At 42.3% G+C, this 14,569-nt stretch overlaps 1 protein-coding gene across 1 annotated transcript in view; it reads right to left on the reverse strand.

Moving 5' to 3' along the window:
• Positions 1-14,569, reverse strand: part of PTPRK (protein tyrosine phosphatase receptor type K) — a 426,155-nt gene that overhangs the window by 36,214 nt on the left and 375,372 nt on the right. Inside the window, exons 15-20 of the mRNA XM_054393013.1 lie at positions 14,328-14,357; positions 9,530-9,699; positions 6,846-6,881; positions 3,872-3,883; positions 2,538-2,722; positions 665-752 (exon numbers count right to left, since the gene is read on the reverse strand). Coding sequence (XP_054248988.1) covers positions 665-752; positions 2,538-2,722; positions 3,872-3,883; positions 6,846-6,881; positions 9,530-9,699; positions 14,328-14,357 — 521 coding nt within the window. The remainder of the gene's footprint in view (positions 1-664; positions 753-2,537; positions 2,723-3,871; positions 3,884-6,845; positions 6,882-9,529; positions 9,700-14,327; positions 14,358-14,569) is intronic.

The following is a 14,569-nucleotide window of genomic DNA, read 5'->3' on the forward strand; positions in this document are numbered from 1 at the left end:
CTACCAAAACACTCATTAAACTTCATTAAGTGTAGCTGAAAGGTATCACACGTGGCTAAAAAGGCACAAAGAAACCAGGCTGCTTGCTCAAAGTCCGTTTCAACACCAGCTCCGCTGATGGCAATCGGTAAACCCCAGAAATCCTGATGACTGTTTCCTTCTTTCCACCCAGAATCTGCATAAGCTTACACTGAGACACTTAAAATAAGGAAGTCAGGAGAGCAGGGTTAGCAATGCCTTTGGGATTGAGTGAAGAGGGAACTCTACCCGTTCAAGGGCTTCTCCTTCTCCGGTAGCTTCACTCCTGCGTGCTCAATTGCATTTGTAAAGCAGTAACAAAGTGCAAATTAAACGAATTAACATCCAAATGAGTGCTATCTTGTCGCTGTTATATGTTCACCACAGCTTGCACAACAGAGAGGCAAACACGAAATTCAGCCTGAGTTACAAAAGGAAGAAAGTTGAACTGTGAAGGCCACAAAAAAAACAAACCAAAAAGCCACCAAACCCCCAAAAAACCACAAAGGCTGGAAAAGGCAATGTCCTTCTTCTCCACTTGGGGTACAAAGCAACTGTGCCACCACCGGGGAGTTGTAAAGAGAGAGCACAGCACGAGTAGCACATGAGTACAGCTACCACCCAAACCAAGCACACCAATACTCACATGCTATAATGTTTCCATAGCGGTTCTTTGTTCTGTTTTGATCCTTCTTAGCGACATCCCAAGAAGCTGACTGCCCCTCAAAGAAACTCTATAAATAAAAATGTTCCGAAAGAAAAACATTCTGACCATTAATTTATCTCCAGAAACAACAGCTTTTAAAAGAACTGCCCTACCATAAAGCAAGCTCAGTTTTGCCCAGCTGCTCTGCTCACCATGAGGCTTTTATCAGAGCCTCCTGGTACCATGGTACAGAAATGTATCTAGAGAAAGGAGGCTCTCTCCCTCTGACTGATACAGGTCAGTAGCCTGGTCACTGAAGGACTCCAAAGGGATTTCATATCCTGGAAATGCTGGCAGGCTAAACTTGCTCAGACATACTTGCAATAGAAGAACAAGCGCAAGCTGAGAAAGCACAGGGAGCCAGCTCACCCTTCTTACAAGATCCCGTAAGGTACAGCCTGCCTACTACGGCACTGCATTGCTTTCCTCATATTTCTTAGTAAAATGGCTTTTCTTCCTACAAAGCCAACAGGAAACTTCCTCTGCCAGTGTTCACTGCTTGTGATTTTCCTCATATCCCTCCCTCGAGTCACTAGCAAAATTATTCTACCTTTTTTTAACTCTTCTTAAGAGTTTGATCTCTCAGTAGTGACAGAATCAGCTTTTATTCCTCCTTGGCTCTTTCTTCATTGCCCATAGATACCTTACAGCTGTTGCAAGTCTATGCTATGCTTTCCTTCCAGATGTTCTCTCATCCTGATCTGGGTAAGTTACCTCCAGAAAGTACACAGTAGCCATGGAAACAAAACTTTAATGCACATTCAGAAGCTCAAGCCAGGGAAAAGATGTTGTTGGAGGGTTAGCAGGAGAAGCAGGAAGTAGGCAAACAGCTGATATGGCACCAGGGACCACCCCCGCCCCCCAGCAGTGGTTGACACTTGGGCTTAGCCCTGAAGTTAGGCAGAGCATAACGAAGCGTATTTAAGGAAAACAGAGGAAAAGAGAATAATATTATTTTAAAAACCACATATTTATTTATTCCAGTTCTTATGTTACAGGAGAGACAGCTGCAGAAAGGAGAGAAGGTTGAAAACTGAGTCAGAAGAGATTACTTACTCAGAAAAAACTCATTTTAAACCTAGCAGCATTGTGAGAGAGACCTTGGCAGTACCATTCCCATCTTTCCTGTGCGTCCTGCCTGATGCTCTCTAATCCCAAAGAATCACAACAGATTGAGAGATCAGAAGTGAAATGAATCTGTACTCATCTTCTACCTCCAGTGCTGGGAATTTTGTGCTTCCATATGAACATTAAAGCTGTAAGTAGACATGCTCAGGCAGGTCTAATTAGAACTTCAAGACGTTACTACCCTCGGCACGTCTTTACTGCTTCTCAGCTGGAGTTTAGTCCCAGTACTTCCCTAGCAAGCTGCTAGAATAAATCATGAGAGTGCTTCCATCCAGTCACTGCTTCTTGCAAAACCAGCCAGCTGAAATCTTTAGTTAAAACTAATCTAGGAGATCCAGACTGAAGCTGGCTCAGAAAGCTCACCTAACTAATTATAGTATTTCAACTAAAAAGCAGCAATTAAAGGGTGGCAGCTTCTTACAAGGTGTTGAAAAAGATTCAGCCTTCTTACAGCCTAAGGAACACACAGATGGGTTTTTTTTTTCCAGGCACTTGTAAAGGCTCAAACCAATTCACCATTTATTTCACTTTGGGGTTATGTAGAGAGGAATCTTGTGTCTCCTTATCTTTATCTTCACTTAAACCCACGACCTTTAGTCGCGTCCTTTTGCCACGCAACACAAACTAAAGGCTGCTCCTTTCCAAGGGTTTTTTCCTAGCAAACACCCACCACTGAAGGTCTCACCTCATACTCCTCTTTAAATCCATAGCTGTCAGAGGTCTTCATTAGGTTAATATGCTGCAGGAGATCAGCCACCCTGATGGCAGGGTGCAGCTGCCCGGTCTGGTACGGGGACTCTGTGCCTTCGCAGAGGTAGCGAGGGACATCCAGGAGTCGGCTGGACTCCGCTGTCGCGCTGTGATTTTCATCTGCATTCACAAGAAATCAGTGAATTAGGGACCTGAGGAGCAGTAACACCTTCTGCTATATGTATCAACATCTATTTTCAACCTCTTCCTTCAAACCCATGTCTAATTTCTGAGAAGGCAAAGCACTTACTCCCCAGCACATAAATACTGTGAAGTACATAAAGGCATTTTACTGCAAACACATAACAAAAGTTTGCAATCCTTCATCCTGCAATAAAGATGTCTGAAGGGCATTTTATTTGAAGCTACAAAACTTTATGACATTAATGTACTTGGGAACTCCAGCTTCCATCACCCAAAGTAACTTTTTTTTTCTTCTTTTTTTTTTTTAATGGCTAATATGTATCAACAGCAATACTACCCCTTAAACAATAAATTAGAGTAACTCTGTAGTGGGATCAGCATATCATTTGTCTAAAGCCCAGCAAACAGTAAATTGAGATCCCAGTAAAAAGAGGAGCAATTATGCTACCACTTCAGAACACCACCTCCATTTGGGAAGACCAATCAGCACTTCAGAGTGGTCACTTTAACTCAGGTCTTTCAGCAGAGAAACCAAAACTGCTGAGTGTGTGCTTTGCTCTGTGTAAACAAAAAAGTCTCCTCTAATGCCCTATGCTACACCAATCCTCTTATCAAAACCAAACACCACGAAGTGGTGCATGAAGTGATTACGTTTTGTCAAGTCCCTGCTGTGAAATGTTTTATTTTCAAATTAGCAATCAGCAGGTCAAATGGGTTTACAGAGGAAGAGAAAAATTCAAATTGAAACCTTTTTTTGGAGAAGCTTGCAGCTGACCCCTCCTACTCTTCTTTGAAATCCGTTTACCATTTCCCTCGAAAAGCACCCAGATTAGGAAGTAAAACACTCTAGGAGAAAATGAACACCCCAAGGGTGGGATTTTCTCCAGTTCCACTGAAATGCAAAGCCCCCTTAACACCTCTTGAAATGAGATCTTCTATTAAGGAACCAGATCCTTCCAACTGTCACCCAAGTTGCTAATTTCAGTACATTTCTGCCTCACTAAACTGCCTAATAATGTGACATGCAGCAGTCACTTTTTATTGTAGTGTTACCTACATTAAATCATACACATTTCAAACCACCTCAGGATTTGCACTTCTCCTCATTCCTTGCAGTATACTTACCAGTAATAGGCACTTTAACCCATTGAAGCAGCAAAAAACAATGAGTGAACAGAACATAAGAAATTTATTTCAGGACTATATTAGAAAATTACTAAGAGAAAATGACATTAAAAGTTGTTAAAGCTTCACAATAGGCAACAATGAAAGCCATTTAAAAAATCTAAGGGCCACATTATTATGCCATCAATGTGATGATAGGGACTTGAGAAAAGCAAAATTGTCATCCTAACTTAGTGCTAATGTACACAGAATGGAGAGCAGCGTTAATAGCCTAGACATGGAGAAAAAGCAACCTAGCACAGCTACAAACCAGTAAAAGCTTCATCTAAAACAACATGTTTGATAATTTAGGGCCCATAAAATTTTTCTCATCTCTAAATAAAATAGACAAAAAAACCTGCTCTGTGATGCTGGGCCAAGCAGGAGCTATGTGGAGACAGAGCAGGCCAAAGCAACAAGCTTATGGGTACCCAACTCATTCCACATGCTGTGCCCCAAAGCTTGTCTACTGCTCTCTGCTATTTCAAGCCCACACAATGAAAAGCATTACCTCTTTCAACTAGCATTGCAAGTCTATTAATGCCCAAAATACCCTCACCAGTAGATGAAAATGCAGACAGGAGCTGTTAAAATGGTCTTCAACTAATTCCTTGTCCTTGCTGTTCACAGCTGCCCCTATCTGTGTCTGCCACCATGCAGCGACAGCACGCTGACCTTTGGAATGTGCTTATAGCCTAAACCAGCTATTAGAAATAGCCTGACAAGTATCACCAGGTAGCATCTGTGTAGCTTCTAACTGCTTGAAATAAAGCTAAAAGAGACAAGCTTTTAGAATAATTTCAGGAAAAGACTCCTTTTCTCTAAGTCCTTTGATCTAGTCTCAGGAAGTAGTCAGAAATACTGAGTCTAACCCTTTGCTTTTTCAGTCAGAGCTGGTATTTTACCACCCTTCACACTTCTTAAACCAGCTGGTTAGGTTTCCTTGGGCCCAAAGTGGAAGGCTCCAGCATCTAAGTGCTCTGATGGTTATAAACTTTGCAAAGCATTACTGCAGGCAAGAGGATGGCATTGGCAACCTCATCAAAAGGAAAGGAGCAGAATATCTCCCACACAGTAAGCACACCCAGCTCGATGAAGACCAGAGACTACTCACAAATAGTGACTTGCTGTCAGCCTCAGAGGACACCTTACATGAAGCTCTCCAAAGGCTCCTCCTGGGTACAACTTCTCCCAATGTTATTACCCCCAACATGCATAATGGGATAGAGAATGCCCTGACAGCATGGGCAGAGGGCACTCAGTGGTGAGGCACCACAAGCGCTTCGCAGGTACAGGCTCAGATGTCAAAGTTGTCGTTGTTATTTGGGAGACAATGCAGAAACCAACACGGTGAACCAAACAGTGAATGCAACATACTGTATGTAGGAAACATGTGAGTACCGGATGGAGGAATGGCCTGGGTAAGAATGGAGTAATGGCCTGGGTGATGGTCACTGGGACTTTAGCAGGGAACTCAGTGCAAGACAGCACAGGAGTGCAATAAAAGAGACAAAATACAGTTAAGGTAGCAGGAAAACTAGAAGTAGGCCATGGGTTACTTATTCCACTTAGCTCAGCATTGAGGCTTCCAACAACTGTACCTGACTTGGGGCACCTCTATTTAAAAGTTTGACCTACAAGTTGGAGAAGTGTTCAGAGGAAGAGAATGACAGTGAGTTTAGACAGCGTCAGCTACAAGATGACAAGTGAGAGAACTGGGTTTAAGTCAGCTCAGGAGAGCCAGTTGAGGACATGTGAGCCTTTCAACAGGTAAAAGAGTGATTTAGAGGCCAGGAGTGTTCTCCATATCTTCTGTTAGCCTCTCAAAGGGAAATGGCTCAATCCTCAGCAATGAAGATTTAGTCTAGATTAGTCCAGTTAGGACAAATCAGGAGTGGGAAGCAATAATACTTAGCAGTAACACCCAGTTAGCAGTAAATAATACTCAGAAATTTGAGCTTTGGGTTCCAAATAATGCTAATATGGATCCAAATGTCATTTTTATTTAGGAGGCACTGGAACATGCTAATTGCAAGGGCAGAATTCTCTTTACAACAAAACAATCAGTTGCCAGAGAGTCTATATTGCAGGTATAATGTCCCATCCCAAAACAGAGGAGGGACTAAGCAGCCTCTAGCTCCCCTTAAGCTTTACTTCTAGGAATCTAATTTTCAACAGTTTATGTTCACGTCCACTTCCTGCTATTTATCTTTTATCCTAAACTAACCTCAGTAGTTGACTGGAACTCAGTATTGCACACTGTGTTTATCAAACCAGGAATTCAGGTACAAATTATGCTTTAAAAAAGACAAAAATAAAAAAAATAAAATAAAATAAATAGAAAGAAGCAGCTTGGCCACTCCCAACATCTGTTCTTTTAAAAGTAAGTAGAAAATTGAAAAGATTATCAGTTAAGGGCAATTGAAACATGTGATAAATATAGGAGATAAATATCTGTACAGAACCTACAAGTTGTTGTTCCTTCTTGAATATTACAGATGTCCTATTTTTCTTTTCTTTTTCTTTTCTTTCTTATTACTTAGAAAACCAAGCTCAGGGTGCCAAATAATGCCAATATGGAGCTGGTTTTGCTTTTTTTCTGATTCTCTCAATAGAGTTCAATAGTTTTCACAGGTCAGTTCATCAGAACTCAGACTGAGTGCTCTGGGGAGAAAAGACTTAGTATTGGGAATGGAAATGTTTACTTATTTCCTCATTTATTCTTCAGTTAGCACTGACTTCTTAAGGAGAATATGATGTGATTTCTGCTCCTAAAGCAGTGTCAGTTTAATTCTGACTGGACAAACCAAGGGCAGAGTTACTTTCTGACAGCAGCACAGCTATCTTTTGCATAAACCAAGCTGTTTCAACGTCCAACCATGCAAGGAAAGGAAACTCATGCAGGAACAGACAATGAAGGACTGGGGGTCCTCACCTAACACAGCTGTCGGCACAAGCGGATCATTGGGCACTGCGGGAAAACAAAGCTCATGAAGAAACACATCAGCCTCCATTTGGGTGTTTTCAAGATAAACAACAGACTTCAGAGCATAACCAAGTGAGAACTGAACCCCATTAATGTTGTTACAACAGGAAATCAGAGGGAATACACAGCTCCAGAAAGCATCTCGAATAAAAGAGGAACGGAAGGCAGTGATTTTGGACTTCAGAAATGTAATGATAAAGGCAAAGAGATTCTTAACAGAAATGAAATAAAGAAGCCATTCCCATGCAATTTAGTTTCTGAAAGGGCTCCTCCTCTGCTATTGTTCCTTTGCCTCACAATAAAGGTTCACTTTCACAGAACCAACTCCTTTCCTTTCAGACCCATCCTCTCATGTAATAGCTCATCTCAAAATAAAATGGTATTTCTTTGAAGTCTTCCAGGTAATTAGAAAAAAATTATATACATATGTACAGCTAATAGCTTGCTTTATGTGAAATGCCAAAGATACTGCTCTTAATGAGCTTAGGAAAATCACAGATACAGAGATGCAGATGTCTGAATAAAATTCTCAGCATTTTATTATCTGTTATCAAAACCAGAACTGTGCTGACACAAACGTGCTGTTTGGTGGTATCTAAAACTTGGCTTTGTTCCATTCTGGAACTTGAAAATATCAACAGTTCTGTGGCATAACTGAGCTGCAGTTCTCAAGCAATCTGCCTGTAAAGGTTTGTTGCATAGCAGGAATCTCAGGAAGCTTGGAAGGTTCTTTCCCTCAGCATAGATGATCGCCAGGAGAAATGAACCCTCCAACAGCAAAAAAAAAAAATCCCATACCTAGGACACTGGAAACCAGTGAAGACAAATGTCTTTGCCAAGCAGCCAGCCAGCTGTGGTGGCAGGGACTCATGGGCTCCTGGCATCATGTTAGTCCATCTGGCAGGCTGCCCAAGTGCCTGGCAGCCCCAGCACACTAACAGCCATGTAAGGTTCCTGATGGATACGTTGTCTGAGATCCACCATAACTTAGCCCAAATGGAACTGCCTTTGCAAAATTGCCTCCACAAATTTCAGTGCCAGGAAGACATCCAACTTTGGAGAATCTTCAAACAGTTCCAGACCAAACTGTGTAGGAATACACACAGGCTGATACTAAACTCCCATTTATAATTGGTTATGAGGCACTTAAAATGTTAGCACTCTGCAGTTTGGGAAGCTTCAATAAATTGAGCGATAAACTCTCCTTCAAAATCCATTTCCTTTACAACAATCAGGAAAGAACTTAAGAGCCTTAAGGGATGTATTTTGCTCAAGCATGGTGAGCAGTAAGGGAGGCAAGAGAAGAGAGATGGAGAGCCATTCCCAAAAGATGGCAATTTAGAAACAGCTCAGGCTGCTCGGATCTATTTAAAGCCAAGCTGCAAGTCCACGTGGCCATGAGAAGGGCAGATTCCTGCCAGCTCTGTGGCAGAGCTGTTCACCTGTGGCTAGTTTTGAGGCGCTCTGAGTCTGCCAGTGGAGTATCTTGCTTTTGTGCAAGGTGTGGTGCAGATGCTGGGAGGCAGAGGTGCTGGACAGTGGTAGCTATAACCCAGACACTTAATATTCAACAACCAAAACTGCCAAACTTTGTCAAAACCAGACAGTTGTCAAAACCAAAAAGAAGAACTATAAATATAGAGCAAATTTGCAGATACATTAACAAGCTTGCTCCCAAACTTCACAAACAGCAATGAAAACTGTCAGTTTCCTTCTGTTGTAACCTCCTTGCTGCCAAAAGGAAGAAATTAATTTGGACCCCACATTATTATTCATTACAGAGATGGTGCTATGCAGTAATGCTGGTATTAAATATCCTCATGAGGGAAAACTCAAATCTCAGATTTTAATTGAGATACCCTAGAAGGGAGATATCCTATCCCTACAACAAGTATCAGTGCATACTGGAAGCACATGTAAATATTTCAGTAACTGGCCGTGTTACCAACAAGGATAACACCCAAAGATGTCTGCTTGACCTTGGGTGGTAGTTTTAGGCTATGCCTTTAAAAATTTTTCACAGATCTTGAACAGAAAGTGGTGAAATGTGAATAAATCACTATTGGGTATAAAAAGGAAAACAATGGTAGTTCTGAACAATCCCATTGGAAAGGTATCTTCCATAAGATTTAGTTTGCAAAACAATTGGGTTTTTTATCTTTTTAGCTTCTTGGGCTGTGGCTGATGTTTCTCCTGGCTTCACTGCTTTGTTGTGATTGGTATTAACAACAACTTCTCTGCTATTTTCTCTTTTCTCTTGTCCCTTTTTGTGTACAGGGGAGCAGGGAGAGAAGCAGACGGGGGAAGAAGCTGTTGCAGCTCCCCTGGTCTTTGGCCAGGGGGCTTCTTGTGATGTTTATTAATTGTAAAAACCTGTAAATATTGTAAATGTTGCATATTCTGTACATATTAATTGCATTCCATTGTAGATTGCAATTTTGCTTGTACATATACCTTCATTTGCTTCCAACTGAGCAGGTCTGGCGAAATCTATCACTGGGGGAAACTTTCAACCCACCACACACTGGCACCACAGAACCTGAAGCCACAACCATTTCCCTCAAAGAGCAGAATCGTTTTCCACGTTTCTCTGTGGACCTCTATCGAGTTGTGTCTCCCACTGCTGTACTTACACCTGGGGCTGAAGTTGTGAGAGTCCATGAAGGTGATTGAGAGGGGATCCTCCGCGTGCAGGGTGCTCTGGTCAGCGTAGCTGCGGTCCATGGCGTTCACCATGTGGGTCATCTCCTGCCGGGTGCTCCCCATGGCGTCCTTGCGTTTCTTCGCAAGTTTGCTGCCCAGCCAAAGGCAAAAAAAGAAAACCCAAACCACCTTTAACATTTGCTGAACATGGTCTAGAGCAGTCATTAGCTACGCTCCTGAGCAGCTGGGAAGCCTGGCTGATTCTCCTGAGCACCAACTTTTCTGCAATGACATTGAGAGAAGTTGCAACGAAGCTGGGGAAGGGCCTGAAGAATAAATCTTATGGAGAGCAACTGAAGAAGCTGGGGATGGTTAGTGTGGAAAAGAGGAGGCTGAGGGGAGACCTCATTGCTGTCTGCAACTACCTCAAAGGACGTTGCAGAGAGGTTGGTGCTGGTCTCTTCTCAGAGGTCATTAGTGATAGAACAAGAGGGAATGGCCTCAAGCTGTGACTGGGCAAGTTTAGACTGGACATTCGGAAGAGTGGTCAGGGATTGGAATGAGCTGCCCAGGGAGGTGGTTGAGTCACCAAGCCTGGATGTGTTTAAAGGTGGTTTGGATGTGGTGCTTGGGGATATGGTGTAGGGGTGAACCTTGTGGAGTAGGGTTCTGGGTTGGACTTGGTGATCCTGAGGGGCTTTTCCAACCTGAATGTTTCTGTGCTTCTGTGAATGAGTTGCTGGCTGTGTGCTTGCTGCACACACACAAATGCTGGGAGAGAAGTGCTAACTTCTGTACCCTGCTAATATTTCTTTTTCCTGTAGAGTAATTACCCTAATATAAACAAATTGGAGAACAGAATTACATCTTAACTGAAATGATAAATAAGAAGCATCTGTGCATGCAGTTTTATCAACCAGCTCCATTTAAATCTGTGTTTTGATTTTATAAATGGATTCATTCATTCCCCTTGCTTGTCTTGTTAGGAAGAAATAATTTCACCTTCTAAACTAAATTGTTAGTCAAAAACCCCTATGAAAAATAAACAAAAGAAACATGATTATTCAATATGGTTTCATATTACCTTTCATGTTCACAGTTGTTCTCCCCATTCAGTACACAAGATAGAACATGATGCCACACTTCGTTCCTGATACTGAACTTTGGCTCTTTAATAAACAAACCAAACCCCCCTCACCACTCTTTCCCTTCTTGCAGTCTGGGAACATGTTAAATTCTGCCATTAAGAGTCTCACACTGAATGCATCACACTTAAACAGCACTCCAATAGTACAACCAGCCCCCTTGATTTAACAGCCTTGAACTGCATACCTTCCTTTGATGAAGAACTGGAAGTGGTTTTCATTCTCCCCAGAAGTCAGGCAGAAGCAGATAATACATTTTATCACTGAAAGCCTACTACTCTTAAAGCCTTCATCTCGAGTATGCAGAAATATGCAGAGCAGTGTGAGGTGCACCTTGGTTCTGCAGGAGCCTGTGACACTCATTAGGCTGTTCTCCAGTCACAGAATCATAGAATTCTCAGGGTTGGAAGGGACCTCAAGGATCATCCAGTTCCAAACCCCCTGCCATGGGCAGGGACACCTCACACTAGATCAGGTTGCTCACAACCACATCCAGCCTGGCTGCAAAAACCTTAGAGGATGAGGCTTCCACCACCTCCTTGGGCAACCTGTGCCAGTGTCTCACCACCCTCATGGGGAAGAATTTCTTCCTAACATCCAATCTGAATCTACCCATTTCTAGTTTTTTTTTCCACCCTCTGAGTCCTATCACTCCCTGACACCCTCAAAAGTCCCTCCCCAGCTTTCTTGTAGACTCCTTCAGATCCTGAAAGGCCACAAGAAGGTTTCCTCAGAGCCTTCTCTTCTCCAGACTGAATAGCCTCAGCACTTTCAGTCTGTCTCCATAACAGAGGAGCTCCAGCCCTCTGCTCATCCTCATGGCCCTTCTCTGGACGCCTTCCACTACCTCCAGATCCTTCCTGTAATAGAGGCTCCAGAACTGGATGCAGTACTCCAGGTGGGGTCTCACCAGAGCAGAGCAGAGGGGGAGAATCACCTCCCTTGACCTGCTTCACTGTTTCCATCTGAAGCTGTGATATAACAGATGGGCAACCTGCTTCTTTGGTTAGATCTGACACCATGGGGGCAAGACACAACTATCACTGATAATACTGGGTTCTTAAAAACTTATGTTTAAAGCACAGCTTAGCTTCACCAGCTCTTTTTTTTCTGCATAAAGTATCACCAAGCATCTTGTTAACTGTTCAGTCAGTGATTGTCTTGTGTTGGTTTGACTACAAGGACTGCTTGCTCTTCCTATATGCTTTTTCACATTCTGTGCTGCACTCTAACAGCAGACAAAAAGAATATTAGTGTAAATTATCCATCCTGGGAACATCCACCAGAAAGGACCTACACCATTCTCTAGGGTTGGAAGGACTTCATGTTTCTGCATATTTAAGAAAACGCTGGAGGATTGTTTCTTAAGGTCACAAAGTGGACAAAGCACTCCTGAGAACAAAGATTCTTTCCTTGATCAGACTCATCTCCTGTGGTGACAGGATGAGGGGCAAGGGCTTCTAACTAGAGAAGGGCAGATTTAGATTGGATATCAGGAAGAAGTTCTTTACTATGAGGGTGGTGGAACACTGAAATAGGTTTCCTAGGGAGGTGGTTGAGGCACCTTCCCTAGAGATATTCAAGGTGAGGCTCGATGAGGCCCTGGGTAACCTGATCTGGTTGGGGATGTCCCTGCTGACTGCAGGGAGGTCAGACTGGATGAGCTGTGGAGGTCCCTTCCAGCCTGGACCATTCTATGATTTTGTATGCCCCACCTCCTCCTTTTCCCTTTTGACAGATAACACTAGTTGCATTAATGCCACTCAGTAGCTCCCTCTACTACAAAATCCCAAGAGTGGTCTCTAAAGGTGGGGGTTTTCATCCAACACTTGTGGTCTACATGAGGCTTCTGTGTGTATCAGTTCAGTGAAAACTAAACAACCACCACCAGTTGGATGCCCTCCTGAAGTGCTTTATTCTATGCATTTCCTCCCTGCTTTCCTATTTCCTCAAGAAAAGCTGGTTTAAATGATGCTCTTGGTAGAAGAAATGCAGACCATCAGAACTTCCAGCAAACGAAACTGCTGCAGCTTTAGAACTGGTTGCCAGTGTCATCAAAGCTTTCACAAAACTGGCATTTCTAGTTCAGACTGCTCCAAAGCCTCTCACTATAGACTGAAGATCTCCTTTTTCTACTGCCACCTCAGAAACAGAACAAAAAGACTATTACATCTCATCCCTTGACTATATTAAGCCCTTCTTTGAAGCACCACTTTTAAACAAAACTTGCAAGCTACGCTAAATAAATCAACAGCTATTAAGGCTTTCAAGTTATTAACTTATTAGAGTAGCTGCTTTCTAATTCTCGTGCTGTGCTTCAACTCCTAAAAAGGTCTATTGTGCTGTCGCACCGCAAACCAAAGCTGCTGGGAAATGGGAGGACAGCTTTATTGTTCAGCAGCTCCCAGCTCCCTCAGGGGTTTGAAGACTTCTTTTTCTCTCTCTTTTTCTCCTTCCCTTACCGGGCTAAAGGCAGATGCAATCTATGCTTCAGGAGACCTAAGCAAATCGTTAGGTTAAAGGCTGACAGGAAGGTGCAAATGATTCTCATTATCTGCTAAAGGATCCAGTTGGGTGAAACTGTGCAGGTGGGTGTGTCAGTGGGAGCTGGAGGGGAAAAGTGCTCCATCCAGCATAGGATGAAACTGTGTGGTTAATTATCTTGAGCTGAAGCAATTGTTATTTAACAAGGAAATTATAATTTGTCACAATACAGCAGAGAATGGCAGTTGGCTAAGCCAGTTTAGTTTTTTCTTAATTTTCAGTTTGTTTAACGAAATGAACTAATCTGCTTAAAAATGTGGAAGAGCATCGCCATCAGACACTGCTGGTTCAGTCATCAAAATCACTTGAGTGCATCCTTAGATCCCCTCTGAAGTCAAAGGCTTTATGCATTTAGGTAACATTAAGAATGTGTCTAACTGCTTTGCTCCAAAACTGCTGCAGCCCTCTCAAAATAAAAAAAAAAAAAAAAAGTCATTTGGTCAACACACAGTAAAAAATACCCTGCACACCAATGTCAAAGAGGAAGAGCAATGTTTCAAAATGGGGATGCAAAGCACCTCACAAGCAATGTGAGACCACAAAAAATATTCCTGCAACCCTCTTCCCCACAGCTGGTATGGAAGAAGCCACTGGTAGGGCAGAAACCAGTTTATGAAGGTTTGGCATTTGCCCACGATTTGAGTAGAAGTGGTTCACAGGATCACTGCTGGTAACTGACGTGCTCAGAAAGAGCAATTGGTGTTTTATAAGCACAATTTCTAGCTAAGAAATGGGAAAAGAGGAGGTGTTTTTTTTTTCCTTAGTGTGATATGTCACTGTGAATCATAATGCAAACTAAATTATGATTACGACAAACTAAAATGATAGCTATGGGAAAGAAAAAAACCAAAACTGTAGCAAAAAGCAAAAGTCTCAATATACAGTTAGAAATACAATATCCCTTTAAAAAAAACAAACCACAGGGTAAGAGTAACAGGAACAATGATACAAGCCTGAGAATGAAGAACAGGTAATAATCAGCAAAAGGTAATAAATCAGTCAAATTTTAGGTAAATTACAGAGATTTTTTTTCTTTTTTAAAAAGGGATACTGCATCTTTAAAATATGCAAAATAGTAAGTCACCCGTATTCTACTTACAGATAGTAGGAGTAAGAATAGTAGCTCCTCCTGGCAAGCAAATCACAGACAGTGGAAAAAGAGAAGCAATGGTGAATGAGAAGCGTGACTCTGTCACATTCAATAAAGCAGAGAAATGTGCGTTTTAAAAAGAAACAAACCAAACCAAACCAAAAACCAACTGAAAAAAAAAGCAAACTCATGTTCCTTCGATTAGCATTTCAACTTGCTCATGCACAAACCAGCCTTTACTTTGCCATGCA

Source organism: Indicator indicator, chromosome 27 (assembly GCF_027791375.1).
Source record: "Indicator indicator isolate 239-I01 chromosome 27, UM_Iind_1.1, whole genome shotgun sequence".
NCBI lineage: Eukaryota > Metazoa > Chordata > Aves > Piciformes > Indicatoridae > Indicator > Indicator indicator.